This window comes from Tursiops truncatus, chromosome 14 (genome assembly GCF_011762595.2).
Source record: "Tursiops truncatus isolate mTurTru1 chromosome 14, mTurTru1.mat.Y, whole genome shotgun sequence".
In the NCBI taxonomy this organism is placed as follows: Eukaryota; Metazoa; Chordata; class Mammalia; order Artiodactyla; family Delphinidae; genus Tursiops; species Tursiops truncatus.
The window spans coordinates 63,056,205-63,077,919 of record NC_047047.1 but is presented as its reverse complement, the minus strand read 5'-3'; the positions used below and the strand labels follow the sequence as shown (position 1 = coordinate 63,077,919).

The 21,715-nt window shown below is 39.5% G+C and overlaps 1 protein-coding gene across 9 annotated transcripts in view; it reads left to right on the top strand.

Annotated features, from left to right (window-relative positions):
• Positions 1-219: 219 nt before the first annotated feature.
• The window catches only part of TTC27 (tetratricopeptide repeat domain 27), a 183,913-nt gene continuing 162,417 nt past the window's right edge, over positions 220-21,715 (top strand). For 2 of the 9 annotated variants that reach the window (XR_012325754.1, XM_019942900.3), the window contains exons 1-5: positions 221-509; positions 1,671-1,848; positions 3,971-4,100; positions 11,528-11,668; positions 16,302-16,404. Coding sequence is in view for 6 of the 9 variants with exons in the window: in XM_019942900.3 (XP_019798459.2) it covers positions 422-509; positions 1,671-1,848; positions 3,971-4,100; positions 11,528-11,668; positions 16,302-16,404 (640 nt within the window). In the remaining 3 variants the exon portion in view is untranslated. Of the gene's footprint in view, positions 510-1,670; positions 1,849-3,970; positions 4,101-11,527; positions 11,669-16,301; positions 16,405-21,715 lie in introns of all 9 variants that reach the window. The other 7 variants (XM_033838751.2, XM_033838750.2, XM_073791459.1 and 4 more) reach the window with 6 other exon arrangements.

The following is a 21,715-nucleotide window of genomic DNA, read 5'->3' as shown; positions in this document are numbered from 1 at the left end:
ACTGCATTTCAACCTGCCTCCTCGGTGGGCGGTACAAGATGACTCCACGCCCTCCACTCCTTCGGCAGCACCCCTGGGGGCAGGGCTGAGGTCGGCCACGCCCTCCAAACACCGCCCATTCCCCTGCTCGGGGTGGGGCATTCCTACTGGGCATGCTCAGTACCAAGGGCTCGGGTTGGCCTCCTAGGCGGAAGCGGGTCCCTGAGAGTTTGTGTGTTCTTCCCAGGGTTCTCCGCGCTACCGTTATGGTCGCCTCCTTGTGCCGGTGTCCGCACATGGGGTTCTAGGGCTGTGGATGTGCTTACAGGAACTGTCGCCACTACTCTTCGACGTCTTTGGACCCTCTTCCTTTCACTTTCTTTTGTTGACTCCTGTGTGACCCTCGTAGGACTCTGTTTTGGTTGCACCGATATCTGAGGTGATGTGGACCCCGGAGCTGGCCCTACTGAGGGGCTTCCCCACTGAGGCTGAGCTGCAGCAGTGGAAGCAAGAGGGAGTCGCCGGTTCGGGTGAGAGGGGTGCACCTGCCAAAGAGGGACTGAGGCCAGCGTGAGGACTGTGGGGAGAAGGGGTGGCGGCGGCTGGGTTCTCATCCCTTCTGGTTTTATTTTTTTCCTACCCAAATCTATCTGATTCTTAATGCTTTGGGTTGCTGCATCCTTGACATAGTGGGCGCGGTCCAAAGGCTCCGTGCATGTCTTTACCCCAAACTTCTCACCGTCCGGGTTCAATAATAATGTCAATTGTTTTTCTAATCCCTTAACATTTCTTCAGTCATTTAATGCTTAGAATAGACCTGTAAGGTAGACACTACTTTTATTCCCGTTTTGCAGATGGAGGCATTTAAGTACAGATTAAGTAATTTATTCAAGGTCACACAGCTGGTAAGCACAACAGCTGAAATGAGGCAGCAAAGATGTAATCTTGTAAGCGAAGCACATTTACCGGAGAGAGAAAGAGTTAAAAGGCACATATACTAGGGGGATATAGGCACATCTGGTTGTGGGATTTAGGCTGGACCCAAAAGAGAAATAACAATGTAGGACAGTATATGTCCTGTCCTATATATTTGTGTGTGTATGTATGTGTGCGCGGACCCGTGTTTGTGTGTATACGCAATAGGTGCTTCAGGAGAGAGGTAGTTTCTGAAGTTTGGGTCTGGAAGTCTCATGGAACAAGTCAAACTTGACCTGATTTTTGTTTAAAGAGTGAGACTGACAAGTGGAAAAGTTCCCCAGGAGGAGTCACAAGTGTAAAAGTGTGGAGGCAGAATGTGCATATGGATATTAAGGGAACAATGAGGGAACCAGCTTTTCATCAGGGAGGACAGTGGGGGTAGGAGGAGCCAGATCGTGAAAGGAAACTTTGTAAGGAAACTTTTCTGTTGTCAGTAGGAATTCTTTTGAATTCCCAGCAGAATTCCTTTTGATGTTACTTGCTAATGAGGAATATTATTTCTGGGTCTAACTTCTGACATGCTGCTCATGGTATGAATGAGCTTCTAATTCTAGGAGAAGTGATGGGCATTTGCTCAGTACTTTGTGGTTAATGTATAGGAAGCATTCTAAGTATATACATTTTTTTTTTTGGCATGCTGAAATGGTAATAGTTACCTTTTACGGTATGAAAGTAGTTCTTTGGATTATTGGACAAATTTTTTTCTATTACAGAGAGTGGATCTTTCCTACAATTGCTGCTAGAAGGGAACTATGAGGCCATATTCTTAAATTCATTGACTCAAAGTATTTTAAATTCAGCAACGATGACTGAAGAAAAGATTGACAGCTACCTAGAGAAGCAGATAGTAACATTCCTGGATTACTCAACAGATTTGGACAAAACCAGAAGGTAGAATTTTATTTGAAATTTTCATAGGGAAACAGATTCTGAATACATTTAATATTGCCTTGACAGTGTAAGGCACTGATTTTTGCAGTTGTTGAAAAACCTGGCTTTATGTTTACTCAGGACTCATGATGTACCAAATAATCTATGTAAGAGTTTCTGTCCAGAGGACCATTGAGAATGAAAAGGTAAAGTCGTGTAGGATATACAGGTTTCATATATAACACTGACTGATGACTGGGTGGTAGCTGCTAACCCACTGAGTTTCTAAATGCTTAAGTCTCATAGGTTTTAGCCATAGACAAGACTTCAGATCTTCTTTTCTTTTAACTTGAAAGTGTACACTCTCCATCTTGCTGTTTGTAGATTGCTGAGTGATAATTATAACTACTTTTATTATGTTTTAGGTTATCTTTAATGTTTTTATTATGGAACCCTTGGTTTATCTTCTTCCATTGACGTTTCTGTAATTTTATAGGATTAAATATCATGGATAGTTACACAGCAGTGTAACCTAAGTTTTTCAGTGGCTTATATTTTACTGTTGTTAGTTTGTTACTATACCTTCCTTTTCTCTAGCATCTCTGGCAACCACATCAAGCTTTAGTTGTCTTTAAAACACAGTTTTGTTTTACCATTATTTCTAGGGAATGGCTTCATTTAGTTCTTCAACAAATCAACTCCTGGCTAGGTGTTGAGGTTGTGAAGATGAATAAAACATAATCTGTATCTATAAGGAGTTCACAAAAGAGTGCTACTATAGGCATTTTATTTAAAAAATTAGTGTCATTCATTTTTATTTTTCTGGTTTACTAGTAGTTTACATTCCTCTGATGTCGTTCCTGATTCTTATTTTGCTGTCAGATGTGTGTGTGGTATCATAGCCATTAGCTTTGTGTGGTGCACATGAAAACACACATACACACAAATACATCGTACACTGGTAGACCAGAATTCGGCTTGTCACACAGAGCTGAGAAGAGACATTTCAGTTACCTCATTATGAGGTATTTGGAAATTAAACTCTATTCTCAATTCCCCTTAAGGATTTTGATTTTTAGTTATGACAGTTATATTAAGGCTTTGAGATCTTGCTGCAATCTGTTTCCTCAAGTTTCCTAACTTCTAATTACAAACAGCCTCTTTTGTCACCTGTTTTCTGCTCATTCTTTGCTGTCAGTTGTGCTACATCCAGAGCACTCCAGCTACCACAGGCTTGTAGACTTGATTTTTTTTTTTTTTCCTTAAAGAATCTTCCTTTTGAGGTAGGGCCTAGGGGATATGGGAAGAAGAGGGTGACTGCTTTTATTTTTCCTTCAGTGTGAAGCTACAGGATTCTCTGGCTGCTGTTCCTTAGAGTTGAATCCCCACCTATTTGTGTCTTAATCTAGGGGTTGGCAAATTACTGCTGGCAGAGCAAGTCCAAAGTGCCTAAGAATGATGTTTACATTTTTAAAGGGTTGGAAAAAAAGAAACACGTGTGACCCACAAAGCTTAAAGTTTTTTTTTAAATCTCTCCTTTGCAGTATAGGTTTACCTACCCACTCCTGTCTTCAGCCAAAGTAGGATTGAAAAGGAATGGGTTCAAGTGAAATTTCTAGGGTTTTTTTTTTGTTGTTCTAATAGTTGGTAGTACAGGATCAGTAAAATATTTGAAAACAACTTTTTGTTGTCAGCTTTCTTTTGTATAAAATCAGTTTTCCATCCAGTGTCAGAGCTGTTAAATAGAACACAAGGCAAAATTCTAAGTGCCTGATAGGGTCCTAAACCAGTGCTGTTCAGGAGAACTTCCTGTGATGATGGAGATGTTCTGTATCTGCGCCGTACAGTACGGTAGCCAGTAGCCACGTTTGGCCATTGAGCACTTGAAATGTGGACAGTGCAACTGAATTTTAAATTTTATTTAATTGTAATTAATTTAAATTTAAAGCAGCCGTATGTGGCTCATGGTGATAATATTGGACATTGCAGATCTAAATTGTTTCAGAAATTTTTTTTTGTAATACTCTCAGATAATCTCAATAAATGTTGATATCTTACATTTTTCTTGATAAAACTGAAATGAAATAGTGTGTGGTTATACAGTGATAGTGGCTCATGTTTATTTCTTTATTCTCATATGCAGACAGCAGCTGATATTCCTACTTGGTGTGAGCAGTTTGCAACTTTTTGTTCAGAGTAACTGGACGGGGCCTCTTGTTGATTTACACCCTCAGGATTTTCTGCCGTCTGTTTTGCTCCAGCAGTTTAGTGAGGTACGCTTCTTGGAAATGTCATATATAGGTGTTATTGTGTTGTTTATTCTTTAGGAACGGCTCTTTATAAACTGGAGTTAATAATAGGTAGGAGAGAAACATGACTTTATTGCTTGTACAGAACCTACTAAGAATGCTTGTTCATTGATCAGATTTTCAATTCCAGAAGTTCCATTATCAGACTCAAACTCCTCTTCAGATGCTCCCCATTTTATGGAGCTCTGTTAGCTGCTCTTTTTATTAAAGTGCAGGCAGCTGCGCCAGTCACCCAGCTGCATGTGTTACCACAGTTACATAAAGATCTTTTCTGGCAAAGCAGAGAATGTGGAGATCTGTTTAATTTTGTTGCAGGAAACTTTTGCTGCTGTCCTTACTAAGAGTTCCCAGGGGTGATTTCCTTTATGTCACAGATATACTTATTTGTATATACTTACAGTATCTGGCACAGAGGTGCTCCATGGTGATAGTGATTCTTCTTATCCATATATGGAGATAATATTATTGACCTGCATCAGTAGGTCATAAGTAGAGCTTGCAGTTTGAATTCCTCAGTACTGTTTGAGCACATATACTCAGGGCTTGGGGGATATGACATGCTCTGAAAAGAAGTATGGTAACTGATTTATCCAGCCACCTCAGAACTAGAGCATTACTATCGACCACTCAGCCTGGAAGGCTGCGCTTAGCATCCAAAACTTGCACAGCAAAAGGGACCTATTTACTGTTACCTGGTTTCTCAGAATTAGAAGTAACAAATGAAAGGGGAATGGAGTTGTTAGAGATTAGTGTTAATAATTTGATGGTGGTTGGAAAGAGAAATACAAAAGCAGTCATAATCTGAAGCCTCTGTACACATCAGTTTACTGAGTCATTATGTTATATTGCAGTAGAGTAATTGAGATTCATAATGCTGGCCCTAAATCATAATTGAAAGGTTAAAAACTCTTCCGTATCTTATGTCTAAGAAGGGAATTTAATCTATACTTTATAAAAGTTTTCATCCAAAATGGTTAAAATAAAATCCCCAAGATTTTGGCACTTAAAGAGATATGCTTCAATTGTCTAGCAAATTACTTATAAGGAATGTCTCATTCCCTCTCTTACTGTGTATAAAACAGTTTCTGGCCTCTATTGCCCTATAGTGCAGGTTAGAAACCCACCAGACAAAGTCGTAAATACGTACCGAGCGCTAACGTGTGGTTGGAGTGGTGCTTCATTCATGTATGCTATATCAATTTGACGTATTCTCTAGATGAGAAGACTGATGCTCCCAGTGGTGAAAGAAACTTGTCAGAGGTCTTATAGCTGGGGGATTGGAACACACATTTTCTGGGTCCGAATTCAGTACTCTTTCTGCTATACTAAAGTAGAAGCACCTGTAAAGTTAGGTAACAATTCAAACAGTACAGAAATGGGTTACATGAGAGGTTCAACCTATAAGAAATACTGAAATTAGGGCTTCCCTGGTGGTGCAGTGGTTGAGAATCTGCCTGCTAATGCAGGGACATGGGTTCGAGCCCTGGTCTGGGAGGATCCCACATGCCGCAGAGCAACTAGGCCCATGAGCCACAACTACTGAGCCTGCGTGTCTGGAGCCTGTGCTCTGCCACAAGAGAGACCGCGACAGTGAGAGGCCTGCACACCACGATGAAGAGTGGCCCCCGCTTGCCACAACTAGAGAAAGCCCTTGCACAGAAACGAAGACCCAACACAGCAAAAATAAATAAAATAAATTAATAAACTCCTACCCCCAACATCAAAAAAAAAAAAAAAGAAATACTGAAATTAATGAAGACGTGTGGAAAGTGAATTTTGTCTGAGAAGACCTTTTCGTCAAGAGTGGACCTTGAGTTAGAACCTGAAAGATGATGAGGAAATGGACAGGTAGAGAAGAGAAAGAAATACGTTCTAGGTGCAGTCACATAAGCAGAAATTTAGAGGGGAGAAGAGTGCGGTGTTTGTGGGAAACGGATGCTTTGAGCCTGTTGGAGCAGCAGTAAAAGGTCAGCCTTGATGGGGCTCAGACCAAATCATAGGAAACTTTAAATAAGACCTTGATTTTAATTTTTTTATTAGAAGTGCCTCATGTGGGACTTCCCTGGCAGTCCAGTGGTTAAGACTTTGCCTTCTAATGCAGGGGGTGTGGGTTCAATCCCTGCTCTGGGAGCTAAGATCCCACATGCCTCGTGGCCAAAATACCAAAATCAAAAAACAGAAGCAATATTGTAACAAATTCAATAATGACTTTAAAAGTGGTCCACATTAAAAAAAAAAATCTTAAAAAAAAGAGTGCCTCATACATTCCAAAAAGCGTACAGAATGTGTACAGTTTAAATAACAAAACTCCTTTGTTCCCACCACCCGGCTTGAGAGAGAGAACATCACCAGGATTGTAGAACAGAGCTTCCCGACTGCTGTTCCCCAGGTTTTGAGCCCCTTTGCCATTGCAGTAGCTCTGTGGGGCCGGGGCTGGGGAGAGCTTTTGAACTGGTCTCGTCTGGTGTAGTAGCCTTCTCTAGTTACCTGATGTGCACTACAAATAATAGCATCTTATGCATTTGCTCTGACTTGGAAAAGGTTGGGAAATACAGGGTTACAAGGTCCCCTGTGTGTGCTTCCTGGTGGTATCCCTGGCCCCCTTTCTCATGAACCACTCTCATGAATTTTGTGTTAACATTCCATTGCTTTTTTTTTTTTTTAATTTTATTTATTTATTTGGCTGCGTTGGGTCTTCACTGCTCCAGGAGTGCTTTCTCTAGTTGCGGAGAGCGGGGGCTACTCTTCGTTGCAGTGCGCGGGCTTCTCATTGCGGTGGCTTCTCTTGTTGCAGAGCACGGGCTCTAGGCGCGCGGGCTTCAGTAGGTGTGGCTCACGGGCTCTAGAGCGCAGGCTCAGTAGTTGTGGCGCACGGGCTTAGTTGCTCCGCAGCATGTGGGATCTTCCCGGACCAGGGCTTGAACCTGTGTCCCCTGCATTGGCAGGTGGACTCTCAACTACTGCACCACCAGGGAAGTCCTCCATTGCTTTTCTTCATGATTTTAGCACCTATGTATGTATGTATCCCCAGAGGACATATTGTTTAGTTTTGCCAGTTTTTGAACTTTATATAAATGAAACAAATTGTGTGTGTTCTGTGACTTGCTTTGCTCAGTGGTGTATATCTGAAATTATACTATTATTCATTTTTACTATTGCATAGTATTCCAGTTGTATGAATATACCACAGTTTATATATCTGTTCTACTCTCAATGGCCACATGGGATGTTTCCATTTTTTGCAATATATTATGTACAGTGCTATTAGGAACACGTCTTCTGGGAATCATTTGCAAGAATTTCCAAGCACAGCATATGCTTAAAAAAAAAGGGGTAGTGTTTGGTGCAGTGTGCTAGATGGAAGAGGCTGTTTTTACTGGCCCTCAGGCTGTAGTCGGGCAACCGCTGAGGGCTGAGGGGATTGATATTTTGCCACACGTGGAAATGCTTCCCAGCACTGAGTTGGGAAGCTCTGCTGAGGACATATATCTGTGAGTGGAGTTGCTGTGCCCTAGGGTATATGCATGTTCAGCTGTTCTTGGTCATGTCATGTTGTTTTTGAGAGGATTATTCAGTTTATACTCTATACCAGCAATCTGAGAATTTGGAAGATAAAGGGAGTTGAAGTTTTTAAACTGGGGAGTGGCACATCAGTATTTTCTAGTTGTCATTTTCCTGTGCTGATTTATGTTTCATAGTTCTTGTGAAGGACAAATATTTGTGAATATACTTTATGGTCATGGAGTATAGTCATCAAAGCCAAATTCATTTTCCCTGCCTCTAAATTACGGCCTTGGCATTTTTAGCACTGTTGTTTGACCTCTGGTGCTAACCAGCCTCAGGGGAATAGCAGTGAAGGTTCATTTCTGAGTAGGTCACCTCTCACACATAAAAGTTGATCTCCTAGTAATCTAGTTTTATATTAAGTTTATCTCAGATGTTGACTTTTTTTCACTATTCTGATAAATAAGTATTTTTGTATGTCATATGCTCTCTTGACTGAGGAGTCGTTCCTAAGGGAATTGTAACCTTCATTTTGTCTGTTTTAATTGAGAATATAGACAATTCTCTTTATTTATTTATTTTTTGGATTCTTTTATAGGTTATTGCAGAGTGCTGAGTAGAGTTCCCAGTGCTGTACACTCATCCTTATTGATTATCTGCTTTACATATAGTAGTATGTATTGTTCATCCTCAAGATTTATCCATGTTGTATCATGTCAGAATTTTCTTACTTTTAAGACTGAATGATATTCCATTGTATGTACATACCAGTTTTTTTTTGTTTTGTTTTTTGTCTTTAATTAATTTTTTTAAAATTTATTTTTGGCTGCGTTGGGTCTCCACTGCTGCACACGGGCTTTCTCTAGTTGCAGTGAGCGGGGGCTACTCTTTGTTGTGGTGTGTGGGCTTCTTGTTGCAGTGGTTTGTTGTGGAGCACGGGCTCTAGGCGCGTGGGCTTCAGTATTTGTGGCACGCGGGCTCAGTAGTTGTGGCTCATGGGCTCTAGAATGCAGACTCAGTAGTTGTGGCTCACGAGCTTAGTTGCTCCACAGCATGTAGGATCTTCCTGGACCAGGGCCTGAACCCGTGTCCCCTGAATTGGCAGGTGGATTCTTAACCACTGTGCCACCAGGGAAGTCCCACAATCCTCTTTAAAACTCGGCCATTTCCCAAAACCTCTGGAAGCACATTTAGAATTCGGTTGGAATATCAGTGTTATGTCACAGGAAGATAGGAAAGCATTTAATTTTTTAATGATGGTGATGCAAGGTAACTCTAGGAAAAGAAGTTTATTTATTGGTTTATTCATGCATTCACTCCTTTATTTATTTATTATTTACCCAATTAATGACATTTCCAGAGGACTTAGACTAGGAGGTTTGGTAACCAACTAAACCTTTGAGTATCAGAGGTAATGAGATCCAAGTAGTATATCATGGAGTATCTCTTTGTGTAATTTTTTATTTGTTGCCCTGTTAAATTACTTGTTTGTTATCTTTAAAGATTTCGTTTAGAAGAAAATGATCTAAATTTGTGTTACAACAGGTAGCCATCTTTCTCATCTCAATGTGATTAGAATAAGGATTCTTTTCCTTAAAGGCATGTCTTATACTTCACCAGCTTGGTTTGGATGTTAGGAAATAAAGATTGTTAAATCCATCTAAATGGCAAGATGATTTGATGAGGCTGCAGGTCCAACTTGGGCACATTAGGCAGGGTCTTCTTTCTAGTTCTTTTTTAAAAAAATTTATTTATTTATTTATTATTTTATTTTTGGCTGTGCGTGGGCTTTCTCTAGTTGCAGTGAGCAGGGGCTGCTCTTTGTTGTGGTGTGCGGGCTTCTCATTGCGGTGGCTTCTCCTGTTGCGGAGCATGGGCTCTAGGTGCGCGGGCTTCAGTAGTTGCAGCATGCAGGCTCAGTAGTTCTGGCTCACGGGGTCTAGAGCGCAGGCTCAGTAGTTGTGGTGCACGGGCTTAGTTGCTGTGTGGCATGTGGGATCTTCCTGGACCAGGGCTCGAACCCGTGTCCTCTGCACTGGCAGGCGGATTCTTAACCACTGTACCCCCAGGGAAGCCCTTCTCTCTAGTTCTTATGCAGTAGATTCACTTGTGTATTCGGTACCTCCACTTGGAGGTCTCATAAGGTACCTCAGACTCATTGTGTCCAAGACTGAACTCATGATGAGGTTCTTCTCCAAACGAGGTCTTCTTCTGGTGTCTGTGTCTCAGTGACCCACACTACCATCATGCAGTTGTCCTAGTCAGAAGTCTAGAAGTGATCCTGGCCCTGTCCTTGAGGACTTCCTCATGCTTAGCATAGCCCAGGAGCTTGCTGAGGGGCAGGAAGAGGTAGAGAGGTCTGAGGGGAAGGCAGCATGAGGTGGTAGGAAGAACACTGGTTTGGGAGTTGGAAAACTTGGGCTGTAATGTCTGTTCAAACGCTGATAACTTCTGTGTGATTTTGGACTGCACTTAACTTTTTTGTATCTGTTTTCTTCTGAAGTTGAGGCAGTACAGTACTTAAATAGTTCCTTGATTATTGAACTTAAAAAAAAATTCCTTCTACCCTCAGTGTAGGTAACAGTAAGCTTTATTTGTGGTTTGGTGGTGGTCATTCACGTTGTCTTTATTCCTCTAGTACACTTTTCAGTAATGATGAAAGTTAGACAGAGGATGAACCCACAGCTATTACTTTCTTACCTTTATTGAATGTTTCAACAAAGCATTGAGCCAGACACTGATCACTTGGATTGTTTAATCCTTACAAGAACCCTGTGAGGTTTAGGTTCTATTATTTTATTTTATAACTGATGAAACAGAGGCTTCAGTTAAAAAAAAAATTACCTATGCCCACAAATTAATAATCAGAAAAAGGACCCTATCCTGTGTCTGTGACTTACAGCCCACGTTCCTAACATTGAGCGTTCCTACTATCGATTTTGTGGTGACTGTCAAAATGATTCAGTCCACATTTTAAAAACACAGGTGCTTGGTCTGTTGTAGAAAATCTCTGTTCAGTAAGAAGTAGATTTTTCAGAGGCATCCCTTTTGGGCAGCCTCAGTTCACATTGGTCCATGATTGTATGCCTACTCAGCATTTGATATGTAAGACCTTGTTGTTTTTTGGCTTTATAGTAATTATGGAGCAGCAATGGTTTGTAATGACATTAGCCAGCTGGTGAAGCATATATGAAATGTAGGTGTTTAATATGAATACTTTCACATAGGGATGGTTTTTATTGAGAAGCTATTTTGTTGTAAGTAAATCTGTAAAGTCATGACGCTTCTTCAATAGTAGCATTTTCTTGGGCTTCCCTGGTGGTGCAGTGGTTAAGAATCTGCCTGCCAATGCAGGGGACGTGGGCTTGAGCCCTGGTCCCGGAAGATCCCACATGCCACGGAGCAACTAAGCCCAAGCGCCACAACTACTGAGCCTGCACTCTAGAGCCCGTGTGCCACAACTACTGAAGCCCGCGCGCCTAGAGCCTGTGCTCCGCAGCAAGAGAAGGCACCCATGCACCGCAACGAAGAGCAGCCCCTGCTTGCCACAACGAGAGAAAGCCCATGCGCAGCAATGAAGACCCAGTGCAGCCAAAAATAAATAAATAAAATAAATTTATTTTGAAAAAAAAGGGTGCAACTTGGGAAAAGCAAATTAAAAAAAAAAATAGTAGCATTTTCTTGATTGCCCTGTTCTCTAAAGTACAAGCAGGCAGCTGTCAGGGCAGGCTGGAGTTGTAATGTTAGGACTCCGTCCAGTGCCAACTGCTGTGTAATAGATCAGTGGCTGTGTTTCACAGCTGATTACCTGGAAAATATGTATTCTTGTAAGACATATAACGATTAATATGTTGCTAAATTATATCATCTTAAATTTTTTTTTTCAGGTCAAAGGACTGGATGCACTCATTCTGAGTTTGCTCATTCTAGATGGTGAATCAATCTACAGCCTGACCTTGAAGCCTATACTGCTATTATTAGCACGAATTTCCCTAGTGAATGTAAGACATAGGCTGACAGCTATTCAGGTAAGGGAAGAAAAGGAGCCAGGAGATTCAGACCCAGGTGTGACTTTTGTGCCGATTAGCATAAAACTTTAGGTGTGATGCTGAAAATGTCTTGGTATATTTGTTTTCTAAGTCTTCTTTAGGTGGTTAGTTTTAAAATCTGATGAAAATAAGCAAAAACTGTCTCCTCTCATGAGATTCGTCTAGTATAAAATGAGATGTTGAGCCTCTTAAATGGGGTTGTATATATGTGTTGTGTGTATATTTGCATGTGTATAAATGTTCATTCTCTGAATCTTAAAAATAGGTTTAAAAACACCCTTCATAGTTTTTTGTGAATTTCATGTAAGGATAATGAGTAGCCAGAAGTATAGCACTTTTAGTAGATCTTTTTTTTAAAATTAATTTCACTTTTTACTGTTTTTTATTAAAGCTCCTAGAAATTTTTAATAAATTTATTTATTTTATTTATTTATTTTTGGCTCCGTTGGGTCTTTGTTGCTTGCACACGGGCTTTCTCTAGTTGCGGCAAGCAGGCTTCTTATTGCGGTGGCTTCTCTTGTTGCAGAGCACGCGCTCTAGGTGTGTGGCCTTCAGCAGTTGTGGCATGCGGGCTCAGTAGTTGTGGCTCGCAGCTCTAGAGCACAGGCTCAGTAGTTGTGGCGCATGGGCTTAGTTGCTCCACGGCATGTGGGATCTTCCCAGACCAGGGCTCGAACCCGTGTCCCGTGCATTGGCAGGTGGATTCTTAACCATTGTGCCACCAGGGAAGCTGTTTCTTGATTACTGTTTCTTGGCTCACATCCTACCTTGTTTCATATTTGGGTTGGATTTAGTAGAGCATTTGTTGAATGTCTGTTATATGGTTTCTTTAGGTCACATATAAATCAGTGAGAAAAGCACTGATACGGATAGCTGTTACGCATAGGAGGTGACGAAAACCACATGAGAGATTCGAAGAAAGTCCTTGAGGTGTAGTGGAGGTTGTCAGCTGTGCAGTGTGCAGGCTCCGTCACAACTGCTCAACTCTGTGCACCTAACTATTCAATCTGCCTTGTAGTGTGAAAGCAGCTGTAGATGATATGTATGTGAATGGGTGTGACTGTGTACCAATAGAGCTTTATTTATGGACACTGAAATTTACATTTCATATGCTTTTCACATGTCACAAAATATTATTTTTCTCTCTTTCTTTCTTTCTTTCTTTTTTTTTGCAATGATTTAAAAATGTAAGAACAAGTCTTGGTTTTAGGCTATAGGAAAACAGGTGGTGGGCTGGTTTGGGTCCATAGGCTGTAGCTTCCTGACTCCTGTCCTGATTGTTGCAACTTGGGCATACAGAGCTTGTATTTCCAGAAATAGTAAATCTAAATTTTATGTGAGCTCTCCCAATTTCCAAGTGTTGGCTGAAAAAGTTTAAGAAACACAGTATTTCTATGGGCGAAATGTGGACTTGGTCTGTATTGTATAAGGCCTTACTTTCCTAAGCATTTAAGTTGTGACAAAGAGGAGGTAAGAAGGGAATCATGCCTCTTTCAGCAGCTCTCATGAGGACAGATGATTTGGAATCAGTTGTACCAGAAAGGTTTTTTTTTGTTTTTTTTTTTTGCTGTACGCGGGCCTCTCACTGTTGCGGCCTCTCCCGTTGCGGAGCACAGGCTCAGCGGCCATGGCTCACGGGCCCAGCCGCTCTGCGGCATGTGGGATCTTCCCAGACCAGGGCACAAACCCGTGTCCCCTGCATTGACAGGCAGACTCTCAACCACTGCACCACTAGGGAAGCCCAAGAGAAGTGTTTTTAATAGATGGGTTTCAACATATCCTAGCAGATATAAGACCTTATCTTTGATTTTTTTGTTTAGTGATGTTAGCTTGAATAAAAAAATGTTTTCCCAAGTTGATCTGAGTTAAATGATCTTATAGACTGACTAGTACTTGGCCCTAAAGGAAGTATCATCAAAGCATGAGGTTGCTAAATGGCATTATTTTCTTTCTAGTGAGACTAATGGTCAATGAGTTAGTGATACAGTTTTCTTGGTGGAAAACTTTCATCAGCAAGTACCTTCTTTAAGCATCATTTGTAAAAAGATACGTATAGTATCAACAGCTTAGGAGAACAAGTAAATATGTGAACTGCTGGTTGCAGATGTCGTAGGATTGGAGACATAAGTTACCTGAGTTTCTTGGCAGATGCTAAACAGCTTTTGACTTCTGTTTCAAAACCCTATTTTCTTGTACATCTCCATGCAAAGATCATTCTGTGCTGAAACCTTGCCTTTCAGTTGAAATGTTATAGTTTTCTTTCCTTTGGGTCTTTGATATATTATTCTGTAAACGATGATGTTAAAATGATTTCTTTGAGAAATGAAGATAAAATGATAAAGAAGCATGACATGCTTATCCAAGTTAATCTTAACCTTTTAAATTAATTTTGAAATGGCTGGATCTTAAGGAACATATCAGGTTGTTTATTATGATTTTATTTTTGTGGAACTATAAAAGAAGATGATTTTCCCCCACCCCCTAGTCTGTGAAGTGGATAGACTAGTGTTAGTAATATGTGAATGTTGAGTAAAAAGAATTTTGGCTTTGGAATCAGACCAGAGTTTGTCTGGCTCAGCCACTTAACAACCGTGTGGCCTTAGGCCAGTGAATTTCTCTGAATATCAGTTTTCTTATTTATAAAATGGACTAAGTTGGCAAACATTTATTGGGTTTCTTTTGAGTACACTCATGCTCCCTGCCTTCTAGGAGGTTATTGACTAGTGTGACTTGTCAATCAGAATATTCTGTAGTAAGTGTGATAATCAGGAGACAGGATCTAGGAACTATCTAAAGCAAGGCTTCTAGTTTTCTTTTTTATTAATGCCTCAAATTGTCTATTAAGTGATTCCTGACAGATAGAAAAAGGCACTTATATTTTCTAGTAGAAAAATAGGCTATGCTTTCTTTCTTTGTTTCACACTCCCCCTTCTCCCATCTGAAGATTTTGGGTTAAGAGTTAGTTTATAGATCTGATTTTAAGAGTTGAGCATCTTATGTTGTATGTTTTCTTAAAAGGGCAGTCTCTTTGACTGGATCTATCTAAATTCCCATGTCCAGAAAAGGAAAGACTGCTGCCAGACCTGACTCACTTATTGCTGACAGCAGATAAGGGACAGATAATTGAAATATAGACTGACTTCATCAACCTACTGATAGGAAAAGAATGAAAATGAGATAGCACCTCAGGGAATTAAATTAAAAATGATGTGAAACTTTATTAGATAATTCTACCTTTCCTCTCCTTAGATGGACTGAGGGAACAGCGTTAATAATTAGAAAAGATTTTGTCAGAGGGTCAATTCATTTGTGATTTTTTGATTGTTGTAGCATTTGTGTGTAGTTTAGAAGGGGAGCAAGCAGTTTTACCCCTTAATCAAATGAAGAAATTAAGTTCAAGTAAAAAAGAAAATGCTTTTGGTAATTAAGCTTGATCTCCTATTAGTAGGTATTGCTTTAAAAAAAAAAGGAAAATTAATTTTTCACTCCTTTGTGCAATATAATTTAGAGTAACATAGTTGTAATTACGTTAGATGATTCAATGCATGATCATACTTGGTAATTTAATGAGCCTATCAAAAATATTTAATACTTACTACTTGCATGCGTGTGCCCACACACACACACATGCATAGCAGAAGATCTAGAAGAATATAAACCTTTGTCATGGATTTTTCTGGGGGAGGAGAATGACGCTGAGGCAGCAGAAGAGAGACTTTCATCTTCACTGCGTATGCTTCTGTATTGGCTTGTTGTTGTTTGTTGTTGTTGTTTAATAAGGATGTGTTGAAAAGTAAGAGTAAGCATCAGAGAACTGAGAAAAAGCTACTGTGTTCTCAGCCTGTGCATTAGTCAAGACAATGTATAAAATGCAGTTTCTACCCTCCAAAATATATGGACCAGGTATTTACACACTTGAAAAACAAGAGCTCTGCAGTGTGGTGCTAACTTCTAAGCACAGTGTGGAAGTTTAGAGAAGTGAGAGACCAGTGTGTGCCCTACTAGTGGGAGAAGCCTTCATGGCAGAGGGTGTGGAAGAGATCTTCCCAGTTTGGGGAATATCTGAACCCAGGGTATATCTTACCTTGTAGTTTGCATAGCATACGTTGCTTCAAGGAGGATACAGAGATGAGTAAGACATGATTCCTCATCTTGTTGGCTAGATGGCAGACAGCATTGAAAGCTAGGATGACATACACGAATACGGTGGAGTGTGTCTGCAAAGAGAGGTGCAAACACTGTGCTGGAAGTTGAGATGAGGGAAAAAAATCACCCATAGGAGGTTCTTGGGGGAGGCCTCCTAGGATTGTTGGTATTGGATTCTGGTGCTGGTAGAGTGTCACGGCAGAGCAGCACGATTACAGTAGGCATTTTAAAGGAAGCCCAACTGGCTACAAATACAGGCTTTGAGAGAATGGAGGAGAGATGTTATTCTCGTGGAAGACATGGCAGTGGATTTGGTATTATTACTGAAGACATAGCAGCTTATTGAAGGGTAAATTTAATCTCACAAATGTAAAAAAATTCTAAAATTGATTTGAATTAATGTGAAATTTTTTTCCTAAGGGTCCTTTTAATTCAACGTAAACACGTTGGTGTTTCCTTTTTCTAGAGCTTGCCATGGTGGACTTTGAGATGTGTGAATATTCACCAGCAGTTGCTTGAGGAACGCTCACCTCAGCTCTTTGCTCTCGCTGAAGACTGTATTGATCAAGGTATGTCGCAGCTGTTGTTTGCTATGAGCATGTAGCTCCATTCTGTTTTCTTGGCTGAGACATTCCTCTTTCGTCTGTTGTTTGACAGCAGATGGTAACTTTTTGTGTTCCATTCTTTCTGGATGTGGAGTATCACAAATTATTAGGATGTCAGATTATAGGATTTCTTTTTTGTCTTTGAATTTTTAAAAAGGCAATCACTATTATTTATATTACCTACTTAAAAAGAGTGATTTATTCTATGTAGCTCACCATGATTTTATCACAAACTGCCTAAAGGTATTTAAATATTTTCTCGGTTCTTTAATGTAAGAAGCCTCATTAGAAACAAATGTAAACTCCCTTTATTTAAAAAAATCTTTAACTAATTTGAACTGGAGTAAATTGTACCAAATTGCATGCAGAACAGGAAATTATTTATCCTATATCCTACTGAGTACATGAAGAAAGGATTCAGGTTTTCTTTTTTTTAAACATTTTGTAGAAAATACATTTTACTGAGGATGACAGTGGGTAGAGAGGCATTTTTGCATTTTGCTTTATTGTTTTTTATTGTAGTACATAATGTACCTATAGAAATGTGCCTAGATATAAATATAAAATTAAGTAAATGATCATAAACCACACACCCCTGTAAATGCCTTTGTTGCAGATGCCTCATGTGTCTTTTAGGAAAACATTTTGAGGAAGGGGGAAAATCTTGGGTACCTTGACCCTTGATTTCCCTGGGATTTTGGAACAATTATTCCTAACAAAAGTTGCCAAACAAAAACAAATTCTCTTGTAGTGAAGGAATACAGAACACAAGTAAACTTGTGTTCAGAAATGAACTTCTGCGTTTCAGAGAAGGGATTTGACATTAAGTGTGCCTGATTCCAGAGCCCTTACTCCTCTCACATCACAAGAGTATGAAGTCATTACGTATGTGGGTGCGTATGTGTGTTGGGGGTGGTGGTTAGTATCACTCTGCGTGGAGAAGCAGTGATCTGCTCTTGATTGAGGCGGCACATTCGTGAAGGCGTAAGACAGCTCTTGTGGGTGTGGGCATATGTAATTGCAAGATGCTGCTGTACCTTTCTGGAGTCTGGTTCCTTTAAAGGTGCATCTGTATAGTAACAGGCTAGGTCACAATGCACTAGAGAGGACATTAGTTTGTGCGGTAACACATACTACTAAGCTAGAAACTAGTTTCTCAATTTTGTTCTAAGACAGAAATACATACACATATGCTAATCTTAGATAAAATGAACATCTATATGTGATTCAAAATGAGAATGTCAGGTAAATATTATTCAGTCAGTATAATTGTTATTTATATACCTGGACTTAGTTTATATTTGTTCAGGATTTTATGTTATGTAAGAGTGTGGAACAAGCAAGGGTATGTTAGATCAGACTTGTACATGTAAAAAAAGTTATTCTGAGCTTAAACTTTGTATATATAAAACAATATTTGTTCTGCCATGAGATTTAAACCTGACATGTTAGCAGATTGTTTTATTAAATGTAAGCAGTTTACTTTTCTATACAATGACATTTCACTACATGTACAATGATGCAATGAAGCAACAGAACTGAAAAACAGTATTTCTTTTTCCTGTAAAAGTCTTTGGTTTAATGCTTTTGGATTACAAAAGGTTTTTATGAGCAAATTTAGGCTGCTGAACCATCTATATTTTTGTTAAGACTGTAAGCAACTCTCTGTAAGTTGTGAGCAACTTGAGGGCTGATTTTTTTTTATAATAAGTTTTTTTTTTTTTTTTTTTTTCTTTTTGCGGTACGCGGGCCTCTCACTGCTGTGGCCTCTCCCGTTGTGGAGCACAGGCTCCGGACACGCAGGCTCAGTGGCCATGGCTCACGGGCTCAGCCGCTCCGCGGCATGAGGGATCTTCCCAGACCAGGGCACGAACCCGTGTCCCCTGCATCGGCAGGCAGACTCTCAACCACTTCGCCACCAGGGAAGCCCTTGAGGGCTGATTTTTTTCTTGTTTCTGCTTAATGCCTAGAAAATAATAAATATTTAATGCATATTTGTTGAATAGTGATAGCTAACATTTATTGAGCCTTTTCTACATTCACTTTTCAGGGGAGAAGTTGCAGAACTCCCTCTATTTGTCTTCCATCTTGATAGCAGTTTTTATCTGAGTTTACTTCTATACAGAAGTTTTTCAAAAAGTGAAATGTTATAGAAATTATGAGAAAATTGATCCTATCCAGATACCCTATGGGATCTTGAATCTTCTCTTTATAGTGTTGCCTAAGTGTGGAGTTCTCTTGCAAATGAAATATGCAGTTGGACTTGGAGAAAATTAAGACCTGATGCCCAGTTTAGCAGACGTCATTGTCCTCTTTCTATTTTTAGTAAAATGAAAACTGTATAGACTAAGTCTTCCCGCATTCATGCCATTTCATATTTTTAAAATGAAGTGAGATACGTTCCATAAACAAACAGTGCAAGGGAAACAGAGGAGTGGGGGCTCACAAAACTGGTAAAGTTTTGAAAGTCAGAGCTGAGTTGAACTTTACTGATATTAATGGGGAAAAAAGTTGATTTTTCCTGAGGATAGTGAAAGCGTTTGGAAGAAGATGGCATCAGGATTCAGCCCACTATTTAATTTTGTAAAAGGTTATTACATTATACTGTGTAGCATATTATACAGTTTCGTATGCTTCATTATACTTTTATGGAAAATCGGTAAATGAACAAAAAAACAAGGTGTCACTGGGAGTTTTTATTTCTCTTTTTGTAAAGGAAATCAAGTTTGATGCAGTTGCCAGAGGGAAAGCTCCATCTCTTCCCTTTATCCCATATAATATATATAAATCTGCATTTATGTCTACATCTTTACCACATCTCAGTGACTAATGTTCTTAATGATGACCCTTAATTATTAAGAAAAGAAAAAAAATACCTTTTTTATGTACCATTTTCAAAGGTAGGAACCATATGAATGATAGGAACCATCCTCTTCTTAGAGAGAATTCTAAGAGGTAAAATTAGGTCCTCAACAGAAAGTGTTAACTAAGATATCTGGAAGATATGACTCTAAGTGACTCATTCCCCAAGTGGTCTCAGTTCTTTCCTGCAGTATATTTTAGCATATCATTTGCTTTGCCTTGCAACTAAGAATTTTTTATGTTGCTGTTCTAGGCTAATCAACGACATTTTTTTATTTTATCTTCTTGTAAATTGGTCCATTTTGGCTATGTCTAAGTGTGCACATAGTCTTAAACTGCAACATTTCATAAACAGTTTTATTTAAAAAAATGTTCTGGGATTTAACCCAAATGTTGACCCAACAGTCAGTTATAACTGAAATATTGTTCAGTGTCCAGAGAAGAATATTATATTTGAAATGTTGCCCTTGAAGGATCATCAAAAAGTTGGCAAGATTTTTTTTTTGCTTCAGTCTATGAAACATAAGCAACTGCGATCTTTATATTTTTGTCCAGGAATGTTGCATCAGTACAATGTAGTGGAATATAACCGATCAGAATGTCAGCGTAACTTTGCTGGACTGATCACATCTCTGAAAGGAGTGAGTTAGAATCTTGAAAAGTCTGATCCTCAGCGCACTCTGAGATCCTCTTTGGATGTCATACTGATGAAACCGTGATTCTCTGAAGGCTGCTTAAGGGCACACAATCATTTATTGTGGGATCTGATACTGAAAACGTGTTCCGTATAGTGCATGAGATGTAATATTGAGGTTTAGGTATTTGAAGATGAGCTTATGTCTAAGAGAAAACAGGCTAAAATGCTTTGTCCGAGATTCCACGGTAACATTTACAGGCAGCTCTGTGACTCTAGGCTTAGATTGTTTCCACATAGAAAGAGTTCGTCAAGAGATTAGTTTCTTGATGACTGATGAATGTATCGATTTTTAAAGATAAATTTGATACTTTGGGATGGATGTCTTTAAATGTACTAAGTATAATTATCTAATTATCCATATGAATCCATAGGGATTTCATTTTAACATAGCTTTCAATAATCTCATGAGAAGAGATTTTGGTTTTAGCATACATTTTAAATATATGCTAAATATATTAAATATATGCTGGTTGACATTTTGATCCAGAAGGTCATGAATATTCATTTCCATGGAGAACCTACTGATTTATTAAAATAGTAAATATATGTCTGTTGGGTCAACATGCTCCTCTTTCTATTTAAACTTGAGTTATCCAAAGCTTAAAACTTTGTGTTCACGGTTGACTCATTGTTTTCCATCATTCTTCGTATCTAGCCAGTTCTTAAATCTTATCAGTTCATCCCTAAGAGTTTCATATCCATCCTTCTTTTCCATTCCTACAACTCTTATCCTAGCCCATGTCTGAAATCTTTAGTTTGGAAAGGCCCTTTAGAGATTATCTTGTCCAGCTAACTCATTTTACAAAGAATTGAGACTCAGAGATTCTCCAAGAACCAGAACTATGATCTGGAGTTTCTGACTCCAAATCTGTTTACTCTTCTTTCCATTACTTTTCTCCAAACTGGTCAGTAGGGCAGAATTCTAACATCTAATAATAATAATGCAGTTTACATTTCAGTAGTTCTTACTCCACACCAAGTACTGTTCTAAGTCTTTAAATATGTTAACTACCTTATTCCTTGCAACAACTCTATGAGATAGAACTGAAGACTTGCTATAGGAAGGTGTAGCAGTGGATTTGTGTGCTTTTGTTTTTGCAATGTTTTTGAAGTATAATTAACCTACAGTAAGACTCAAATTTAAGGTGTACAGTTGGTGATATTTTACATATGTATATACTTGTGAAATTATCACAATCAAGATAATTAACAGAACCTAGAGTTTTAAGATCTGACTTTCAGTTTCTGTTCTGTCACTGACATGCTGTGTGCTTCAGGGAGCTCGTCTGACTTCCAAACCAAGAGTTTTCTTCCGCGTAAAAATGGTCTTTAAGTCCTTACTAGGTGTAAAATAATGTGATTCTTTGCAGGCCAGCTTCCCACCCATCCTAATGCTGGGATCTGTTGGAAGATTGTGTCCAAAAATGTTATTTCCGGGCTTCCCTGGTTGCGCAGTGGTTGAGAGTCCGCCTGCCGATGCAGGGGACACGGGTTCGTGCCCCAGTCCAGGAAGATCCCACATGCCGCAGAGCAGCTGGGCCCGTGAGCCATGGCCGCTGAGCCTGCGCGTCCGGAGCCTGTGCTCTGCAACGGAAGAGGCTGCAACAGTGAGAGGCCTGCGTACTGCAAAAAAAAAAAAAAAAAAAAATGTTATTTCCTTTTTCATTGGGCTTTCTGAGATGACCTTGAGAAGGAGCTCATTCCATTGTTGGGATC